Here is a 22,546-nt window from a genome sequence, read left to right as displayed (position 1 = left end):
GTCACTCAGTCCTCTCCAACTCTTTTGCAGCCCGGTGGACTGTAGCCCGCCAGGCTTCTCTGTCCATGAAATTTTCCAGCCAAGAATACTGGAGTGGGTTGCCATGTCCTTCTCCAGGGGATCTTCCCAACCCAGGGATGGAACCTACGTCTCCTGCATTGCAGGATTCTTTATCACTGAGCTGCCAGGGAAGCCCTGGTGCAGAAATATAGGAATAACCTAGTCTCTGAGAGCATCTTGGGACATCTGCAGCAGCTCTAGCCTTAATGTGAGATTCATGGGGGAGAGAATTCTGTCATGACTTTATGCTATATTTGTCATGCACTCTCTTTTGTGTTTACCATGCGTTCCATTCTGTGCAGTGGAATGAATGCATTTTTAACTACTTATATGACTTGCTAGCTAATTTAAGGCTGGTTTTATTGTTCCATTGACCACATTGTAGATCACAACATTATTTTATAGTCTAAAAGTGAATCCACTTTTATAAAAGCTGAAGAGAATTGGCCAAGTAACCCAGTTTAACCAGACTTTAAAAAACAGTGAGTTGAGTAACCACACTTGGATTGGAGTCCAGAGGTCCAGATTTTCAGGCCAGTTGCACTGCCAACTGGCTCTGTGGGCAAGCCACTTGACCTGGGTTCTTTTCCTCTCATCTGCAAAATGAGGTAATTTGAATAAGACAGTCCTCTCAAAGACCACCTAAGAGCCAGTGGGTCATGCCTGCAGAGTCCCAAATGAATTCAGTGCTGTTGTTTACCTTGCCAAGACTTTTTGGCGAAGAAGCCAAGCAGAGATCTTGTTCCTTAGCTGTGAAAATTCCTTTTCAACTGGAGTGTGTATAATATAAATTGTAAATGTTTAAAACAAGAAACCAGGTTGTGTGATTACCAGTAAATATGCACAGTTGTATATTGAATTTAACTAATGGGATTGTTTTTGTTGTTTAGTCACTAATTCCTGTCTGACTCTTTTTGCAGCTCCATGAACTGGAGCCCACCAGGCTCCTCTGTCCATGGGATTTCCCAGGCAGTATTACTGGAATGGGCTGCCATTTCCTTCTCCAGGGAATCTTCCCAACCCAAGGATCAAACCATGTCTCCTGCGTTAGCGGTTGAATTCTTCACTTCTGAGCAACCAGGGGAAACTACTAGGATTGAATGATGCCAAATTCCTAAAATTCAACATTAGCAGAAAGATGATTTCTCATTAGAATACTTAATTTATTGTGGTCTCTTTCACTTGGATTCTGTTCATTTTTTTTAACCTGAGGATCAAACCAAATAAACAGAAATTTTGTTTTAAAATTAAAAGTACTATGTATTAAACAGATGGGCTTCCATGGTGAGTCAGTAGTAAAGAATCTGCCTGCCAGTGCAGGAGACCCAATTCAATCCCTGGTTCAGGAAATGATCCCTGGAGAAGGAAATGTCTATCCATTCCAGTATTCTTGCCTGGGAAATGCCATGGACAGAGAAGCCTTGCAGGCTACAGTCCTTCAGTTCAGTTCAATTCAGTTGCTCAGTCGTGTCCAACTCTTTGCAACCCCGTGAACCACAGCACGCCAGGCCTCCCTGTCCATCATCAACTGCCAGAGTCCACCCAAACCCATGTCCATTATGTTGGTGATGCCATCCAACCATCTCATCCTCTGTCTTCCCCTTCTCCTCCTGCCCTCAATCTTTCCCAGCATCAAGGTCTTTTCAAATTAGTCAGCTCTTTGCATCAGGTGGCCAAAGTATTGGAGTTTCAGCTTCAATATCAGACTTCCAATGAACACCCAGGACTGATCTCCTTTAGGATGGACTGGTTGGATCTCCTTGCAGTCCAAGAGACTCTCAAGAGTCTTCTCCAACACCACAGTTCAAAAGCATCAATTCTTCAGCACTCAGCTTTCTTTATAGTCCCAACTCTCACATCCATACATGACTACTGGAAAAACCATAGCCTTGACTAGATGGACCTTTGCTGACAAAGTAATGTCTCTGCTTTTTAATATGCTGCCTAGGTTGGTTATAACTTTCCTTCCAAGGAGTAAGCGTCTTTTAATTTCATGGCTGCAGTCACCATCTGCAGTGATTTTGGAGCCCAGAAAAATAGTCAGCCACTGTTTCCACTCTTTCCCCGTCTATCTGCCATGAAGTGATGGGACCGGATGCCATGATCTTAGTTCTCTGAATGTTGAGTTTTAAGCCAACTTTTTCACTCTCTTCTTTCACTTTCATCAAGAGGCTCTTTAGTTCTTCTTCACTTTCTGCCCTAGGGTCACAAAAAGTCAGATATGGCTTAGCAACTGAACAGTAACAAATAAATGGGTAGCTGTTGTATAAAACAGGGAACTCAGCTTAGTGCTCTGTGATGACCTAGAGATGTGGGACAGGGTAGGGGGTAGCAGGGAGCAGTAGGAGGAAGACTCATGAGGGAGGGGATATCTGTATACATAGAGCTAATGCACATTGTTATGCAGTAGAAAGTAACACAACATTATAAAGTGATTATTCTCCAATTTAAAAACATATATAAATAAAGTATAAAAGATAAATAAAAACAAAAGTGTGCATGGTTCTATGTGGAAACTACAGGAATATACTATCAGATTTTTTTTTTAATTAAAAAGCTATTTTTGGAGCAATTTTACATTCTCAGCAAAACTGAGTGGCCACTACAGGAAGTTTCCACATATCCACTGTTGCATCGTAGTTGGTTTTTTTTTTGGTATCATAGATTTTTAAGAATAATGTTTTTAGCATTAAAAAGAGAGAAAAGGTAAACCGTATTAAACTAAACCAGATTCTGAGAAAGGATTTGTTATATTTTTACCACTTCTCTTTCATTCCTTGTTAAAGAAATTTTAACAGATTTGTGTGGTTTAATTGCTTTAACATTTCCAATGTGTAACATTCTAGTATGTGCCATCAGTTTTGGAAGCAATATAAACAAGATTGTAAAATCCAGGCTTTGATGAATTTTATTTTAATATTAGAGTACAATGAGTTTTCTATTTTGCCATTAGTCCCGAGGGCCTATTAAATAACCCGTATTAATCCTTTAAAAAAGCAATCTCATTTGAGGGACATATATTTCTTGACTATGTGCAATATTAGAAACCTAAGGGCATCTTCACACAGTGAAATGAAATGCCATTTTCCAAATAAAAAATATAAATCATATATCCTTTTATTAAATTAATCATACATGTCCTTTTGATGAACACTAGATTTTAATATCTTCCAGTGACTTTGACTTTGCATTAAAATCTACTCCTTAGTAGATTGGCCTCAGGTCAAGTAAAAAAGGACAGTTTGTCGTTTGGCAGCTGTTATCCAGTTTATGCCACAATAACTATTTCAGGACAAAGTTGAGAGTATCCGATATCTTCTCCTGATTGTCTCATGAACTGATTTAATAGCTTTGGCCCAGGCATTGAATCTTCCCAGTTAACTACTTGTAAAAGAATAAAAAAATGTTGCTTAGTATTTCTGATGTTTGTAAATATGGTTGTGTGTGTGTGTGAGTGTGTGTGTGTGTGTGTGTGTTAGTTGCTCAGTTCAGTTCAGTTCAGTTCAGTTCAGTCACTCAGTTGTAACTGACTCTTTGCTACCCCATGAACTGCAGCACTCCAGGCCTCCCTGTCTGTCACCAACTCCCAGAGTCCACCCAAACCCATGTCCATTGAGTGGGTCAGTCATGTCCAATTCTTTGCAACCCCATGGACTATAACCTGCAAGCCTCCTCTGTCCACAGGATTTTCCAGGCAAGAATACTGGAGTTGGATAGCCATTCCCTTCTCCAGGGGATCTCCCCAACCCAGGGATTGAACCTGGTCTCTTGCATTGCAGGCAAATTCTTTATCATCTGAGCCACCAGGGAAGCCCAGATATGTATGCTAGTATGCCTTGACAGTTCAGAGCTGGTAAATCAGGCAGGCATCTTCAGGCCACTGTCAATTCTGGCCTCCTGTGGCCTTGAAAATAGGATGCCTCTGGTATAAAGTATTCTTGCTATGTTTGATTGCCTGCCCTGAGAAACCATGAAGAGTCCACTTCGAGAAAGATGTGTTGGTTTTTGCTGAGGTTATTTTTGTTTTCCATTCTCCCAACTCATCTTTTTTTTCGGTCTGTTTTATTTGTTGTTTTGTTTTATAGTGTTCTATGTAAAAGCAAAGGAAAAATATGACATCATTTGCATTATTACGTCTTTTCTTTCCTTATTCATAGCTTGATGTTTGTCTCTGGGCCTTGGTTATAGCCTTCTCAAGGTTGGTGGCGTTACATGTGTTTTTGGGAAAGTGTTAGTCACTCCTTTGTGTCCCACTCTAGAGATCCATCACACAGCTGTTGTGGAGCTGAATTGCAGTGATGCACATGGAAAGCCAGCCATTCCATGGACTCAAAAGTTTCCTTCCTCACCAAGTACCACCCACGTGAAGCCCTTGGGGGTGCCGTGTCTCATAATTCTTGCATTCTCTGTGACCCACAATGCAATCCTGTGGACACCATCAATTGTTTCAGAGATCTGAGGAATGATAAGGCTCTTTATCCCTTGTGATTTACTTAGACTTTTACCTAAGTATTATTTATTAAAATAAATGCTTAAATTTCATGAGGCATCGTGCATGTTTGAACTAGAGACAGACTAAAATTTAAATGCGTGTTTAGAAAGATAGTTTTAAGGAATCCTTTTGTTTAAAGGGTTTGAAAAGTTGCTTTTTCTCCCCCTTCTTAGAACCTTTATCTCGTTATGTATCATTTCATAAAATTTCATGTAACATACTATGAAAGTAAAAAAATGGTTCTTGTCTTTGCTGATGTGTGGACAACTTGTATTCCTTGCTTGTTTGTAGTTGTTGGTTTTAATCTGTTCTTGCGTGTCTTGCTTGAAGGATCATGGCACCTTACTAAGTGGTCTCCTTGATTACTCATCATTTTATGACAGTAGTCCATCTTTCACTTGATTAAAGAGTTTATCTGGGAATCAAACAAGCATGTCATTACTGTTTAAAATGTCCTGTGGCCTGTGTTACATCCATAATGATTTAAAACCTTAGACTCTAAAACAAGAGTCCCCCATATTTCTCCAGTCTTTTATTTATTTCTGGACATTTTCCCCTACCTACCTTATGTTCCAGCTATAGTGGACTTCTGCCTCTTCTACAGATATGCTTTGTCTTTTTTTTTTCTTTGCACAGAAGGTTTCCTTTTGCCATGTATCCATTCATCTATCCATCCATACATCCAGTATGGTCATGTTTGCTAGAACTAGACCATGGATTAGGAGTAGAATGTTAAACAAGATAGATACTGTCTTAACATTGCATTCATTCCTACACGGCCCATTCCTGTTCATCCATTTAGATTCATTTCTACTTTGAGATCATTCCCAGTATCCCCAGGAAGATGTGTTCACTATGTTGATCTGTCACTTTATCTCTATTATAGCATTTAATGTCTTCATTCATCAAGACATTTATTGCCTACTATGTGCAGAATCTATACTGAAATTGGGGATACTGTAGTGAACAAAACAAATAAAAATTAAGCCCACAGCTTACACATTATGTTGTAATTATCCAACTTAAAGTACTTATGAGAATGTGAATTCTTATAGGACTTCAGGTAATATCTTTATACCTGAACCAGCAGTACTAAAATAATTTGCATGATATACAATTTAAAAAAAACTATAGCAAAAGTCTAAGGAACAGTTTTCATGATTTAATTGAACTAAACTCTGTGAAAACTATCTGTATATGGGCTTCTCAGGTGGCACTAGTGGTAAAGAACCCACTTGTCAATGCAGAAGATGTAAGAGATTTGGGTTCATTCCTGGGTGGGGAAGATCCCTTGGAGGAGGGCATGGCAGCCCACTCCAGTATTCTTGCCTGGAGAATCCCATGGACGGATGGCAGGCTATAGTACATGGGGTCACAAATGTATTATGTATGCTGTTCGTTGTTTTAGTTGCTAAGTCGCGTCCAACTCTTTGCGACCCCATGAACTGTAGCCCTCCAGGCTCTTCTCTCCATGGAATTTCCCAGGCAAGAACACTGGAGTGGGTTGCCATTTCCTTCTCTAGTATTATCTATATAAACATACAATACACATATGTGTATATATAGACTTTATTTAGAAAGTTGAAAAATGCTAACTTTTCTGTTAGTTTCAGATTAATATGTTCAAGAAAGAGGGGTGGACAATTATTTATTTGGATTCTTCTCAAATGATCACCTTGGCAAAGTCAATCTGTAATTTTTTAACCCTAGTTGCAATTAAGTGGCAGTTTTTTTTGTGTGATTAATTCACAGAGATTCATGTTCAATAAATTAAAATTTCACTTTAAACACATAGAAAGTATTTAACCATCAAGGTAATGTGACAAGGAACTTGGCTGTTTACAGAAGCAGGACTCAAAATTCTAAAGATACTTCTTCCTGGTTTGCCTTCATCATTCTAAAAGCAGCATAACTTCTCTGAAGTTCTTTTAGCCTGTCTTTCCTTGATACCAGCACCGGGATAAGATCCCTGGGATGCAGACGGAATGATATGAGGCTGTTTTCTTTGTTTGCAGTTGGTGAGTTTGTGAGCGATGCCCTCCTTGTTCCCGACAAGTGCAAATTCTTACACCAGGAGAGAATGGATGTCTGTGAAACCCACCTTCACTGGCACACCGTGGCCAAAGAGGTACCAGCCCTTTCATCTTCTTCCTTGTCAAGCGACAATTTCCTAGGGATGATGCGTAGTGACCCTGTAGAGGATGTTTGGAGGCAACAGCTGTCTGTTGATAAATGTGGTTTTTTTTTAATTATTACTGTTAAAAATAAAAATCTTCATGAATATTTCAAGAGGATATCTTGAGACAACAGCTGTGTTGATCAATAAGTTATTATTATCATTTTAAAAAGCTATCCATGAGTATTTTATGTTTAGTGAGATTTGTTATGCTATATCATGTTTTATAAATTAGAAACTGTAAGTTTATACTCTCTATAAACCTTAAAACATACCTTTTTAAAAATTTTTGTAATTTGTGTCTTGTTTTCATTTGGCACGTGCGAAGTTTTTAAACTTTAACTTTTTTCTCTGTTGTTCGTTGGGGAATATAGTGTTAGAGGAGGAAGTAGCTTGTCCAGTACCGGCATGAAAGTTGCAGTTAGATCTGAGTTTTGCCATCAATTTTGTGTTCAGTGTGTCATGCTGACACCATCATTTCTCCACAGGGAGTAAGTCTATGGCACCAGTTCTGACTTTTGCTAACCCCCTGCTTTTAACAAAGCCATAAGACATAAAGCAGTTAGCGTAAAATGTCACTTTTTGATATTGTTGCCTTTAAAACTGCTTTGTCCCTTTAATATATTATGAAGTTTTTTCTGATAAATTGTATACTTTTTTTTTTCTTTGTAATGAAATCAGTCTCCCAGAATTAGGTTCCTTGATTTAGTTCAGTGGTTCTCAAATGAGGTCAGTTTTGCTCCACATCCCTTCCCAAGGACATGAGCCAATGTCTGGAGATATTATTGGTTGTCACAGCTTTTTTTTTTGTGACAAGGGGTGATACCACTGGCATTTAGTGGCCAGGGGCCAGAATGTTCTGCTAAGCATTCTTCAGCGAACAGGACTAGCGTCCCTTGCCCTCTAGAATGATCTGGCCCAAAATGTCAATGGTACTAAGGTTGAGAAACCCTGGTCTAGCTCCATTTAGCCATTGTATCATAGCCTTAAAGCTGTTAGGCAAAAAAAACCCACTTAAGATTCAGCATTAATTTTGCCTTTTATAAAGTAATATGTTGTAAGCAACATTGTCTTTATATAAAAATGTTTCAGAGCTAATTGATATTAAGAAAACAACCTAGATGATTTAAAGCCCAGTACCCATCTGATTGGGCTTTGCAAGTGGCTGGCTCAGTAGTAAAGAATCAGTCTGCCAACGCAGGAGATGTGGATTTGATCCCTGGGTCAGGAAGATCTCCTGGAAGTAGGAAATGGCAACCCTCTCCAGTATTCTTGCCTGGAAAATTCCATGGACAGAGGAGCCTGGTGGGCTACAGTCCATGGGGTCGTAAAGAGTCAGATAGAACTTAGCAGCTCAGCACACACAGACACCCATCTGACTACCGCATTTTTCATTTCTTCTTGAGTTTAAAAAAATTTCTTGCCACTGAGAAACAAGTCTAATTCCTATGAGGTCGAAGTACACTCTGTAAAATTTCATTGTTTACTTATTGTGTTGAATTATTAATCTTTCCTCTGTCACCACTGGGTGCTTTCAAAGCTTTATGTTAATTTTGATTTGTGGGAACTGAACAAATCCCAGGAAAGTGAAAGGATTTAAAGGAGAAATCTCTAATGACTTTAAGTTCTGATTCATAGCAGAGGATAATTTCTCCTTTTCCCAAGGCTGTTACTTTGGAAGTGAGCCAAGAGAGTTGCAGTTTCTAGAATGAGATAGATCCAAGTGAGAGTAGCTTCCATCCGTAAAGGAAGTGGAAGTGAGTTGGGGGGTTATATATGGAACCATCACTACTTCCTGATATGCTAATGAGGCTGGAAAGAATGGATTTTCTGATAACTGTTCACTGTGGAGGTTTCTTCTACGTCTTAGCTCCCAATTTGTTTCTACTCCTATTGTTTTTATTTGTTTCTATAGTATACCAACAGGTTATTGTTTAGTCTCTAAGTCATTTGTGACCCTATGGACTATACTCCACCAGGCTCCTCTGTAAGTAGGATTCTCCAGGCAAGAAAACTGAGGTGGGTAACCTTTCCCTTCTCCAGAGGATCTTCCTGACCCAGGGATTGAACCCATGTCTCCTGCATTGCAGACAGATTATATGCTGTTGAGCCACCAGGGAAGCCCCATAACAACCTATCTCTATTAAATAAGTACCAAAGTTAAAAATTAAGGGTACCAAAGTAGCTTGTGCTAAAGAAACTACTGCAAATCCACTCAAAAAGCAAATGATTCTATCCACTGTAAAATTGGCCTTGATATGCTGGTCCTATGTCTTGCTATAATTGGATTTTCTTAAAAGGAAGCACATCTACTCCAGTACTTATTGTTTTCTCCTTACATTTTTATAGACCTGTAGTGAGAAGAGTACGAACTTGCATGACTATGGCATGTTGCTGCCCTGTGGAATTGACAAGTTCAGAGGGGTGGAATTCGTATGTTGCCCACTGGCGGAGGAAAGTGACAATGTTGACTCAGCAGATGCAGAGGAGGATGACTCAGACGTCTGGTGGGGTGGAGCAGACACAGACTATGCAGATGGGAGGTAAGGTGGACTTTGTGTTTCGTCTCTCCTAGATGCCAGAACATCTAACATGTAGTTTTGTTTCTTCTATAAATGCATGTCTTTCTATTTCTCATTTACATGATCTCTCCCACTCCCATTGAAGTTTGCTTTTATGGAATAAAGTCTAACCATGAAGTTCTGTTCTGGTTATAGCCTACCATTTAATTTTAGTATAATTAATCAGCCATCACTGAATTAATTGTAATGATTGTATTTTAGCCTCATGAGTTGGGATCAAAATTCCAACAGTATTACAATAGGTCACTGGTAGTTCTGCAGAGACTTGAGAGCTGGGTGAATGACATGGTCTTCTGTTTTGGTCTGTAGTTTAGAAATTTGGGGGAGGGATTTGGGGATTATTTCATCAGTCATTGGCTAAATCTGAATTTTTGTTAAGGATTTTGTTTCTGTTTGTGTGGGTTTTTGTTTTTGTGGGTTTTTTTGCCTTTGTCATCTTGTCCTTTATAAATGAGGTCAGAGGCAATCATAAATGTTTGCTAAAATTCTTTAACTGACTTCAGTTTCTGTGATTATCAATAAATATATTTCCACCTCATTTTCTTTGGAATCTGAATCCCATAATTTGTAGATTCTTATTTTTAATTGAAGGCATCATTTGTATTCTGATCATAAAATTATAAAATCTGCATCTTTGAGTTAGAAAGGCCATCTGGTTCACTCACATCCCCAGAGGTGATGATGATGTAACACTTCACTTTCTCCTTCAGTATTTTCTCAGCTGTTCCCAAATGTTACAAATTTCCAAGCAGAATATTAAGTATGACTTGTAGGGCTTATAGTAATTAAGGTAAAGTTTTCTGACTTTTATGTAATTAAGCACAGCGGTTTTAATAATATATTTTAGAATCTTTACCGTTTTTCTTTTGATTGAAGGATAATTGCTTCACAGAATTTGGTTTTTTTAAAATAGTTTTACAAAAATACATATCTATTCTATAGCTATATAAGAATCTATGTACACGGAGGATCCCTGATTGTCATTTTTATCAGTTAATAATGCAGGCTTCTTTTTGGTATCTTACCCGTTGTTACCGTAACTCTCTTCTTGTTCGTTAAGGTTTCTTGTGTTCCCTCTTTCACGTGATTTAGAAAAATTGAGTTCAGTGTAGCAGAACAAGCAAATTCTAAACCACAGGAGAAGGAAATAAAGGAAGAGTGAGCTGTATGCTTACATTATTTCCTTATGTTTCCAAGAGATGTATGGTAAACAGTATGAACTCCTTCCCCCAGGGCAGGAAGCATCAGTGGGAACAGGGTTTGCCAGTGGGAAGCTCCTGAGCATTGCATTCTAGGCTATGGTGGGCCCCTCCTCCGTGTTCCCTGTGCTGGGTACAGAAATGTCCATTGGTCTGGATTTCATTGCTACTTCGTCTAAAAGTTGGATTGCTTAGTTCTTATTGATGGCTTTTTCATATTCTTCCTCAGTCATATATGGATTTGAAGGTTTAAGGGAGAATTCATAAAAAAGTTGTTGTGAGGGCTCTTACTACCCGATGTCAGTGCAGTCAGTATTAAAAAGGGAAATTTGGGGGTGTTCAGCCATTTTCTTTTCTCCTGGTTTGTTGGATGCGTGATCGATCACGTCTCATTACTGAATTGACTCCGTACTTAGTAAACAACCCAGATGATGGTGAATAAACCAAGACAGATCCATGGCTGCTCTTAAAATCATATGGAGCCAGCTGTGTGCTTGTAACCCTGTATCAAGGTTGTTGACCTGCCATTCATGATCATTCATACACAAGGGACTTTTTGTAATTAAAAGTGGATATTTGTGCTTTTCCTGAGAGTGACAGATTTTTGCCAGGCTGTCTTCCACATTTAACACATTTTTTTTTAATGTCTTATAAAACCTACTGTTTACTGGGAATAGATTTCAAGGTATCTTGATCTTTTCCTCCTACCCTCCTTCTGACGTACTGAACTAATTAAAAGCATTACTAACATCATTATCTTATGAAACCCTCTTCAGTGACCCATTCTTTTCCTACATCCCATCTCACTAGTCCTGGAAAGAGATCCACAGGGCTTGCCCTTCTGGCCTTGAGTCTCATTTATTTATTATGAGTCTCTCATTATTTATTATTTACCTGTGTCAAAGTAGGTAACTATACCTACTTCAATACCCATCTCTCTGGTTATGATACTACTGTGTGTCTTCTTTGTTACAGTCACGAAACTATAGAACACTTAGTATACTGTGTTTTTAACACTGCCTTTTTTTTTCTTTTAATTTATTGCATTATCCATTACTGGAGCAACTATAGAGTGTATTAAACTAGATTTGACACTAGTACCACAGTCGTAACTGAAGGACTTAGACAAAAGTAGGTCATACGGTCATCTTACCTATTTCGGTTTTCTGTAATATCACCATCCAAGTTGACATTCAGTTGAAATGTTAGCTGGATCTTTCCTGATCCCTGCATTTATATGCGTTCTGCTGTTTGCAACAGTTATGCCTTGAACCCTGTCATCACTAAGAAATGTTGCGCCCACAGGGTTTTCAGGTTTGACATTACTCTCTAAATATGATCTTCTGATCTTAGACCTAAAATACTAATCTGGTTCTAGGGATTTCACCCTTCCTTTATAACAATCACCTCCCCAATTCAGGCTTTTAGTTCATTATCTTCTTTTTTTTTTATTTGATTCTTTCTGGCCAGGATGGAACCAGGGGATAAGGATTTTTCCATATTCCTTTGAATATCCTGGATTTATTGATACCCTTAACATTTTGTAAAGATATTTTCATCAGTCCTCCCTATGTGGGGAAAATTAACTTCTCCCTTTAACTGCTTCTGAGCTTTCTAAGGTTGATGTTTAATCCCACCAGTTAATTCCATTTCTTATTCATGCTGTAACATCAGCTGGGATGTTAATGTTATTGGATATACCTAATCATCACTATTTGATGACCTAATGTCATTAAAAAGACTACAAATAATAAATGCTCGAGAAGGCATGATAAAAAACAAATCCTCCTTTTGTTGGTGGGAATGTAAATTGGTACAGCCACTAGGGAAAACAGTATGGAAGTTCCTTTAAAAACTAAAAATAGAAACCATGCCCACATGGTAACACACACTAGAATTGACCTTGTAAAAGTAAGGAGTGTAAGAAAGTACTCATTAATCCCTTAAAGTTCATGAAAGGAGACATACTGGAAAGAAACCCTATGAGTGTATACAATGTGGTTGATGATTTGTTTCTCAAAAAGTTTTACAAAATCATGAAAGAAATCTCATTGGACTCTATGCTTGGTATTGACCTATATGGGATAAGAATCTGCAAAGGAGTGAATATATGTCCATGTATAACTGACTGGTCCTTCCCAGGTGGCACTAGTGGTGAAGAACCCACCTTCCAATGCAGGAGACGTAAGAGACATGGGTTCAGTCACTGGGTCAGGAAGATCCCTGGGAGAAGGGCATGGCAACCCACTCCAGTATTCTTGCCTGGACAATCCCATGGACGGAGGAGGCTGGCGGGTATGGTCCATAGGGTTGCACAAGGGTTGGACACAACTGAAGCGATTTAGCATGCATTATATATGATCTGGCAATCCTGTTCCTAGGCACGTGTCTGGAGAAAGCTCTAATTCAGAAAGATGCATGAACTCCAGCAGTGCTCACTGCAGCGCTATTTACAATAGCCAAGACATGGACGCTACCTAAGTGTCTGTCGACGGATGGATAAAGAAGAGTGTGTGTGTGTGTGTGTGTGTGTGTGTGTGTGTATAGATATATGCTGTGGTAAGTCGCTAGGTCATGTCTGATTCTCTGCAACCCTATGGACACTGGGCTCCTCTGTCCGTGGGATTCTCCAGGCAAGAATACTGGAGTGTGTTGCCATGCCCTCCTCCACACACACACACACACACACACACAGGAATATCGTGTGCTTAGTAACTCACTCATGTCCTACTCTTTGCAACCTCATGGACTGTAGCCCACCAGGCTCCTCTGTCTGTAGGATTCTCCAGGCAAGAATACTGGAGTGGGTTGCCATGCCCATCTCCAGGGGATCTTTCTAACCCAGGGATCGAACTCCAATCTCCTGCACTGCAGGTGGATTCATTACCATCTGAGCCACCAGGAAAGCCCCTATGGAATATTAATGGAATATTACTCATTTATTAAGAAAGAATGAAATAATGCCATTTGGAGCAACATAGATGGACCCAGAGATTATCATAATAAGTGAAATTAAAGACAGGATATCACTCATATGTGGAATCTAAAATATGTTACAAATAAACTTATTTACAAAAGAAAAACAGACATAGAAAACAAACCAATGACTACCAAAGGTAAAGAGGGGAGAGAGAGATAAACAAGGAATTTGGGATTAGCTGATACAAACAACTCTATATAAAACAGACAAACAACAAGGTCCTACTGTATAGCACAGGGAATGATATTCAATATTTTGTGATAGTCAGTATATCATTATAGGATATTCAATACCTATAATGAAAAATGATACAAAAAAGAATATATATATATATTTATAATTGCATTACTTTGCTGTACACTAGAAACTAATGAAACGTTGTAAATCAACTACATTTCACTTTTCCAAATAAATTTTTTTAAAAAAGAAAGAAAAAAAAAAGACAAATTGGAACTGCAAAAAGAAAAAAAAAAATTTGTTAGAACCTAATAGAATTAAGATATCAGGTCACTTGCCTCACTTCATTTTTGAATGTGTTTTTCTGTGAGCCCTGCAGGCACGTATGCCTTCATTCTCTTCTGGCAAAGCTAGTGGGCAAAACGAGAGAGATATTACATCACTGACCCCCACACAAGCTGGGGGCCTGCCAGCTGGTGGCTGCCTGCTTCCATAACAAGTCACAAGAAGAATTTCACACATCCTGCTTGACAAGTCCTTAGGAGACACGATATGACAGTTCTTGAAAAGGGGAAAAGGAAAAAGAACTCTGCTCCTCCAGAATAAAATTTGATCCACAGCTTAATGCACTTTGTTGATTGGTAGGTAGTGAGATTTGTTTTGGAAGATGAATGTTATCCTGTTGCTAATGAGGCATTTAGAGAAACATTCTTTATGGGATGAGCTCTGTTTTATGACCTCATTTGAAAAAGAGGTAAGTCTTTTCAAAGATTGAGTAGAAACAAATCAGTTACTGTTCCCAAAATTTATTTGTAAGTAAGTCAGTGTTTATTTCTCTGGTGTTGTAATTAGTTTCCCAGGTAAGCTAGTGGTAAAAAAGTCGCCTGCCAGTATAGGGGACGCAAGAGACTGGGGTTCAGTCCCAGGGTCGGCAAGGTCACCTGGGAGAGGGCATGGCATCTCACTCCAGTATTCTTGCCTGGAGAATCCCATGGACAGAGGAGCCTGGTAGCTACAGTCTGTAGGGTTACAAAGAGTGGGACACAACTGAAGTGACTTAGCACATAATGACTGAGTTCTCAGGTGACCTCAGAATACCTAGTTATGTGATCAGTAATGCAGCTTACTTATGTTAATAGTGTATAGACTCCAGCCTCCTTGGGTAAGAATTTTTCCATGGGAAAATTCCCTTGAAAAACTCACATGTAAGACCCGTCACATAGCCAGTCTAACCTTGAGAGTGAGTACCTGGAGATTCTCCCATCTGGAACAGCAGAATCTGACTAGAAACCGAATACTTCACAGGGGTTGAAGAGTTTTGTAGAGCAAAAAACTTAAAGGAAGACCCTCTAGCTCTTTGATAATGGCCTTTGCCTCTCAGGACTATTTCCTTATATTTTTTTCAAAACAGAATCAAAAGACATAGCTTCATATGTTGAGAGTTGCAGGCATTAGTGAGAATGTGCTGACAGGTAACCTCATACATCTTCCTGGATAATGAGATGATATTTTTTTTTCTTTTGATTGAAAAAAGACCCATTATGATAGATCTAGATGAGTGATTGCATACGCGTGCAACTCACCATGTCCTTCTTTGAGGCTGTATTTGGTAGCTCAGGATGGTTACCTCGGTTATGTTGGGGGGGGGCAGCGGGAGGTGAACATGCACGTATGTGCACATGAAACACACAATACCTTATGGAATTCACTGAATCAGTTCTGGTGAGCACCTTGCCCTGCACTGCACTGGAAACCCAGGCCCGCATCAGTGACTCTCTGGGCGCAGTGGGCTCTTTATACTAATATAATTTTTGTTTTTAAATTATTTTACAAACGATTCCCCAAAATTAAAAGGATGATGAGCAATAACTTCATTTAGAAATTTTAGTAAGAATTAACATAGTGAATATCTTAGTTTGAATTAAAACTTCAATACAGTTAAGCTAGATTTTTATTTCATCTCTTCCTGTTTTTTTTTTTTTTCCAGAAACTGATCTGATTTCTTTATTTCTCAGGTTTGTTTATATACCTTTTTGTTATACATAGGGATGAATACAGAGTCACGCGGGGGTCAGTAGACCTGACCCTTGTCACAATCAGGTGCTTCATATAAAATTATACAAAGGTCTTATGAGTTTCATCATCTTCTATCCATGAGGTCTGCTGACATTTTATGGCCCTTTCTGATACCGGTCAGGTAAGGATTTCTGAAATGAGCACTATCTTTTGAATAAAAGTAGCAGCTAATCAGCTGCCAGGCATGAACCCAAACTATAACCATCTTATGAATACTGATTCCAGGATCCAAATACATCTCTGCTCGGTTCTGGCCTCGTACTTCCTGGTCGTTTTGTTGCACCTGCATTTTCACTTGATAATTGTTAAAAAGTCAACACTTTTCAGTTCAAGAGTTCATAATTTTGTTGAAGAAAAAGCAGTGCTATCTTCTATTTTATAAATTAGAAAATATTTTCAAGTTTGGATTTATAAACACTCATGAACATCATTAATCCAGTCCTTTCTTTATACATTTTATGTTGGTTCTTCTCATCACATTTAAGATACTCATGCATTTGGTATTTGTCTACTTCTGAACTGGTTCTGTTGTATAAACATCATAAAAATTTGTTGCACACACATCATAAAGAAGGAAAGAATACTACCACATGTTTTTAACAATTTTAGCAATAGTTTCTGTTTTTGTTGCAAACTGCTGAATGATGTCATCGTTCCTGTAGAATGACTAACTGAATGAGAATACCATATTTTCTTTTTTGTTGTTAGAAATGCATTGCTCACTTTGCAGTTTTTGAGCGTGAGAAAATTCATCTAGACCATCATTAACTGAAGAGTCATGGTCTGAGGTTTTGCTTATGCAATCGATTTCAGTCATCTTCTGATTTAATAATTGTAACATGTCTCCTTTCAATTTTCTCTTATTTGCCAGTGTAGAAAATGAGAATTTTTTATTTTCACTTGCATGCAGTGAAAGTCCCTAGACTTCTTTCATTGTCTCTTGAAAGATGATGCAATATTTTGGGAACAAAGTAATAAAACTCTGATAACTACCCTATTGCATCATCTTTCTAAGCAATTCCCTTTTTTTAAATTTTTCTTATTATTTGGTCTTCTTAGCACAGTTGAAATAATTAATGAGTAATGATGAAATAATTCCTGGGATGAGAAAAAAATAGAAACATTGTGGAAAAAAGCTTAGATATCAAAAAAACTCCAGTTGATTGATATGGTAATCACAACATAGAATGAGTTTCATCCCATTTAAAAAATATTTTAAGAAAGTATGAAAATCAGAAATATGGACCCTTAGATGTAGATAGAACTGTTCAAAATGAAACTTAAAATGTAAAAATTATGTTCAGTGGACCCTGGTGGTAGGGTTAATAGTCTACCCTGTTTATTCAAGAGATTGCATTTATTATGAGGCCTGTGTGACTTTTATTAAATACTTGACCTAATTTTCTACAAGCCAGGTACTCAGTAAATATTTGAGTTAAATTGAATTGGCATTCATGTTAAACACACACAAAGACATAACTGATAACTCAAGGTTAAGCTAATTGGCCTTTAAAACAAAAACTACCAACGAATATCATTCCAGATATGCAAGAATTAAGTGAAATTGCATCAGAAATCTCTAAAGCCAGAAATACTGGGGAAAAAATGCTGAGTCAATAGGAATATTTATAAACAGCACTTGTAGTGCATTCATCTCAGACGCTACTAAAGTAATGCCCCAAATTCTCCAAGCCAGGCTTCAGCAATACATGAACCATGAACTTCCAGATGTTCAAGCTGGTTTCAGAAAAGGCAGGGGAACAGAGGTCAAATTGCCAACATCCACTGGATCATGGAAAAAGCAAGAGAGTTACAGAAAAACATCTATTTCTGCTTTATTGACTATGCCAAAGCCTTTGACTGTTTGAGTCACAATAAACTGGAAAATTCTGAAAGAGATGGGAATACCAGACCACCTGACCTGCCTCTTGAGAAACCTATATGCAGGTCAGGAAGCAACAGTTAGAGCTGGACATGGAACAACAGACTGGTTCCAAATAGGAAAAGGAGTACATCAAGGCTGTATATTGTCACCCTGCTTATATAACGTATATGCAGATTGCATCATGAGAAACACTGGGCTGGAGGAAGCACAAGTTAGAATCAAGATTGGCAGGAGAAATATCAGTAACCTCAGATATGCAGATAACACCATCATTATGGCAGAAAGTGAAGAAGAACTAAAAAGCCTCTTGATGAAAGTGAAAGAGGAGAGTGAAAAAGTTGGCTTAAAGCTCAACATTCAGAAAACGAAGATCATGGCATCTGGTCCCATCACTTCATGGCAAATAGATGGGGAAAGAGTGGAAACAGGGTCAGACTTTATTTTTTTGGGCTCCAAAATCACTGCAGATGGTGACTGTAACCATGAAATTAAAAGACGTTTACTCCTTGGAAGGAAAGTTATGACCAACATAGATAGCATATTGAAAAGCAGAGACATTACTTTGCCAACAAAGGTCTGTCTCATCAAGGCTATGGTTTTTCCAGTAGTCATGTATGGATGTGAGAGTTGAACTGTGAAGAAAGCTGAGCACCGAAGAATTTTTGCCTTTGAACTGTGGTGTTGAAGAAGACTCTTGAGAGTCCCTTGGACTTCTAGGAGATCCAACAAGTCCATCCTAAAGGAGATCAGCCCTGGGTGTTCATTGGAAGGACTGATGCTGAAGCTGAAACTCTAATACTTTGGCCACCTCATGCGAAGAGTTGACTTATTAGAAAAGACCCTGATGCTGGGAGGGATTAGGGGCAGGAGAAGAAGGGGATCACAGAGGATGAGATGGCTGGATGGCATCACCAACTTGATGGACATGAGTTTGGGTAAACTCCGGGTGTTGGTGATGGACAGGGAGGCCTGGTGTGCTGCTATTCGTGGGGTGGCTAAGAGTCAGACACGACTGAGCAACTGAAGTGGACTGAACTGATTGTAGTTACTAATTGATTATCTGTTAGTTGCTTCAATAAGTAAAATGAAATAAAATAAAATGAAATTAAATTGGAGTTGTAAATGAAATTGTGATCTTTATTTGAACTTTCAGATAAAAATCCATTTGAGAGACTTTCTTATCTGAACCAGCAAGCATTTTTTGTTCTTTAGTGTCAAACTGGAGCTCTTTATTAGAAATAACAGTAGGTATTAATAAAAAAATTTTAAGATAACAGTAGATAAGAATTTTAGGAAATACAAGTATAGTCATGAGACGGTTTCAGCTCCATTAGCTATTGGCAAGCGTTCGGTGATTTTAAAAATAAACAAACACTGCTATGGGACTTCTGTCTAAAGAACCTGCCTGCCAAGAAGATGCAGGTTCCATCCCTGGGTCAGGAAGATCCCCTGGAGAAGGAAATGGCAGCCCATTCCAGTATTTTTGCCTGGGAAATCCCATGGACAAAGGAGCCTGGTGAACTGCAGTCCATGAAGTTGCAAAAGAGTTGGACACGATTTAGCAACTAAACAGCAAAGCACTGCTATATTTAAAATGATAGCCCAAAAGGACCTACGGTATAGCACATGGAACTCTACTTATGTGTCAGCCTGGATGCAGTGAGTTTGGGGGAGAATGGATACGTGTATATGTATAGCTGAGTCCCTTCACTGTTCACCTGAAACTGTCACAACATTGTTAATCAGTTATACCCCAGTGAAAAATAAAGTTTTAAAAATAAGTAAACAAACATTAGTTTGGAGCAATGATTCTCGACTAGGGATGATTTTATTCCCAAGAGACCTTTGGAAATGTCCGCAGACATTTTCAGTTGTCTCGGTTGTGGGGGAGAGGATCAGAGGCTCCTCGCATTTGATGGGTAGAGACCAGGGTTAGTGCTAAACACCCCATTATACACAGGACAGCCCCACAAGAAAGAAAAGTCAGTAGAGCTGTGGTTGAGAAACTGGTGTCGAGTTTTCTTCAGTACTGGAAAACTAAGGAAGTTATTCTTAAAAAAAAAAAAAAAAAACCCAACAACTTCCATTCCAAGCTTTTGTCCTACCCTGATCTCCTGTGGACAGAAAAGCAAACACTCCAGGAGTCTGCCTTTTGAACATAGCTTTTGTGCAGATGGAAATGTTTGAGATCAAAATAAACCTTCCAAACCTACGTGCATTTAGAGCTGAAAGAGTATTCCCAAACAGTGGATGAGTAAGGCTTCTCATTTGCACCTAGTTACTTCATTAAATCTAATCATTATGTCATTTATTTTTTTTCCTTTTATTAGTGTCACTACCGTTCATTTTGACTATACTAAATATTAGCATATTTTCTGCAGAAAAAAAGATCATGTTCAAAATATTGGAGCATTTAGAGACCTGGCAGACGAGCTCCACTAAAGTTATTTTTCCCTTACATCTAATTAGAAAATATTTAAAAATGGTGATTTTTCAGAAGGATTTGGGCCAAAAAGAAGCACCTGTAATTAGAGTTTATTGTAAGTTCTTCGTTTCTGTTTGTTCTTCTTTTTGTTTTTATTTAGTTATCTTTAAAATATAAAAATTTCATTTTTAAGTAACATCTAGATATTTTCAAAATACATTTTGTAATTTTCATATGTATCTCTTCAATTATGTATATTCCTTCAAGATTTGTTCACTTGTGTCATCATTGTCAGATTTTTTTTTTGCTTTTTTTATATTATAGAAGTCAAGCTTTTGAATTCCTTAATAAATCTAGATTTGCCTACCAAATTAGGTAATAATTGCTTTAAAATAGTTTTCCAAAAATAGGACAATGAAAGATATGAATGTTTTGACAGCACTTAACGTTTATTTAAATGTCATGCCCACTTACAGTGAGGTTTGGACAGCAGGTTAATTGATTTCATCATTGCATACTCACCAATACTCGATTTTTATCATTATTAAGAACATGACCCCTTCCTTATATCATCAGGTTTTCAGACTATGAATGTGATGAGGGCATGGACTAAATTTTATTGCCTTCTTATATCCTTGTCTGTACACAAGTAGTAATAATCGTAAGAGATACTACATAATCTTGCTATGTGCAAACCACTGTTCTGAATGCCTTGCATATATTAACCTGTCTAATGTTCACAGCTTTTTAATATCTGTTAGTTGTTTGTAGACTGATTTAATGAATGTTATTCGGGCTTTCCCTATTCTGGGAACAGATTTGTGCTCATTTATCTGTTCTTGAGAATTTACATTTTTTTTCTTCTGCCAAGTAAATATTACAGGTATTTCAAGTGTAAAATCCAACAGTACCCTTGTTCTACAGTAATGAAATGTCATTAATAATCTGTACTTTTCTCCTTCAGCTAAATTTCTTCATTCTACCTTAAGAGTACATATAAATTATAACTTTAAAATGATAACTTTAATAATAATTAACTTCCTCACTTTTGATCAAAAAAGTTTCAGAAAAATAAATAATTTTGATTAACTAATTTGTATGTGAGAGATGTTGAACAGTATTGATGATTACTGATAGTATAGTGTATGCTGATTCCATGCGGTTTAATCCACCCTAGTTGTGAACCTTTGGTCAGGGAAGGTGGGGGTGGAGGTGTAGGCTAAAGCTTTGTCTGCTTAGTGCCTCAGTCCAGTCTGACTCTTTGTGACCCCCATGGACTGTAGCCTACCAGGCTCCTCTGTCCATGGAGATTCTACAGGCAAGGATACTCTAAAGCTTTAGATTAGTTTAATACAGTGGGAAATGTGAAGAACAATGTATACATTGGGACACATGCCTAGAAAAAAGGCGAGCTGTTTCTCTTCAAGTTCTTGCTTTTCATTTATTTGTTTGCGGGGACAGGAGGATGTGATTAATGAAGGGACAAAGAACTTATAGACCCAACTTCTACCTTACTAGAGGTCTCTTCAATCTAATTCTCTTTAAAAGGAAACAAGGGCATCTTATTCTTCAGTTCAGTTCAGTCCTCAGACATGTCTGAATTTTTGCGACCCCATGAATCACAGCACGCCAGGCCTCCCTGTCCATCACCAACTCCCGGAGTTCACTCAGACTCATACCCGTCGAGTCAGTGATGCCATCCAGCCATCTCATCCTCGGTTGTCCCCTTCTCCTCCTGCCCCCAAACCCTCCCAGCATCAGAGTCTTTTCCAATGAGTCAACTCTTCACATGAGGTGGCCAAAGTACTGGAGTTTCAGCTTTAGCATCATTCCTTCCAAAGAAATCCCAGGGCTGATCTCCTTCAGAATGGACTGGTTCGATCTCCTTGCAGTCCAAGGGACTCTCAAGAGTCTTCTCCAACACCACAGTTCAAAAGCATCAATTCTTCGGTGCTCAGCTTTCTTCACAGTACAACTCTCACATCCATACATGACTACCGGAAAAACCGTAGCCTTGACTAAATGGACCTTTGTTAGCAAAGTAATGTCTCTGCTTTTGAATATGCTATCTACGTTGGTCATAACTTTCCTTCCAAGGAGTAGACGTCTTTTAATTTCATGGCTACAGTCACCATCTGCAGTGATTTTGGAGCCCCCAAAAATAAAGTCTGACCCTGTTTCCACTCTTTCCCCATCTATTTGCCATGAAGTGATGGGACCAGATGCCATGATCTTCGTTTTCTGAATGTTGAGCTTTAAGCCAACTTTTTCACTCTCCTCTTTCACTTTCATCAAGAGGCTTTTTAGTTCCTCTTCACTTTCTGCCATAAGGGTGGTGTCATCTGCATATCTGAGGTTGTTGATATTTCTCCTACCAATCTTGATTCCAGCTTTTGCTTCTTCCAGCCCAGCGTTTCTCATGATATACTCTGCATAGAAGTTAAATAAGCAGGGTGACAAAGTACAGCCTTGATGTACTCCTTTTCCTATTTGG

At 38.4% G+C, this 22,546-nt stretch overlaps 1 protein-coding gene across 6 annotated transcripts in view; it reads left to right on the top strand.

Annotated features, from left to right (window-relative positions):
• Positions 1 to 22,546, top strand: part of LOC120853653 (amyloid beta precursor protein) — a 305,317-nt gene that overhangs the window by 122,148 nt on the left and 160,623 nt on the right. For all 6 annotated transcript variants that reach the window (XM_040227629.1, XM_040227643.1, XM_040227615.1 and 3 more), the window contains exons 4-5: positions 6,568 to 6,680; positions 9,078 to 9,271. In XM_040227629.1, coding sequence (XP_040083563.1) covers positions 6,568 to 6,680; positions 9,078 to 9,271 — 307 coding nt within the window. The remainder of the gene's footprint in view (positions 1 to 6,567; positions 6,681 to 9,077; positions 9,272 to 22,546) is intronic.

This window comes from Oryx dammah, unplaced genomic scaffold (genome assembly GCF_014754425.2).
Source record: "Oryx dammah isolate SB20612 unplaced genomic scaffold, SCBI_Odam_1.1 HiC_scaffold_2, whole genome shotgun sequence".
NCBI classification, from domain to species: domain Eukaryota; kingdom Metazoa; phylum Chordata; class Mammalia; order Artiodactyla; family Bovidae; genus Oryx; species Oryx dammah.
The sequence above is the reverse complement of the archived record's forward strand: the minus strand, read 5'-3'. Positions and strand labels throughout refer to the sequence as shown.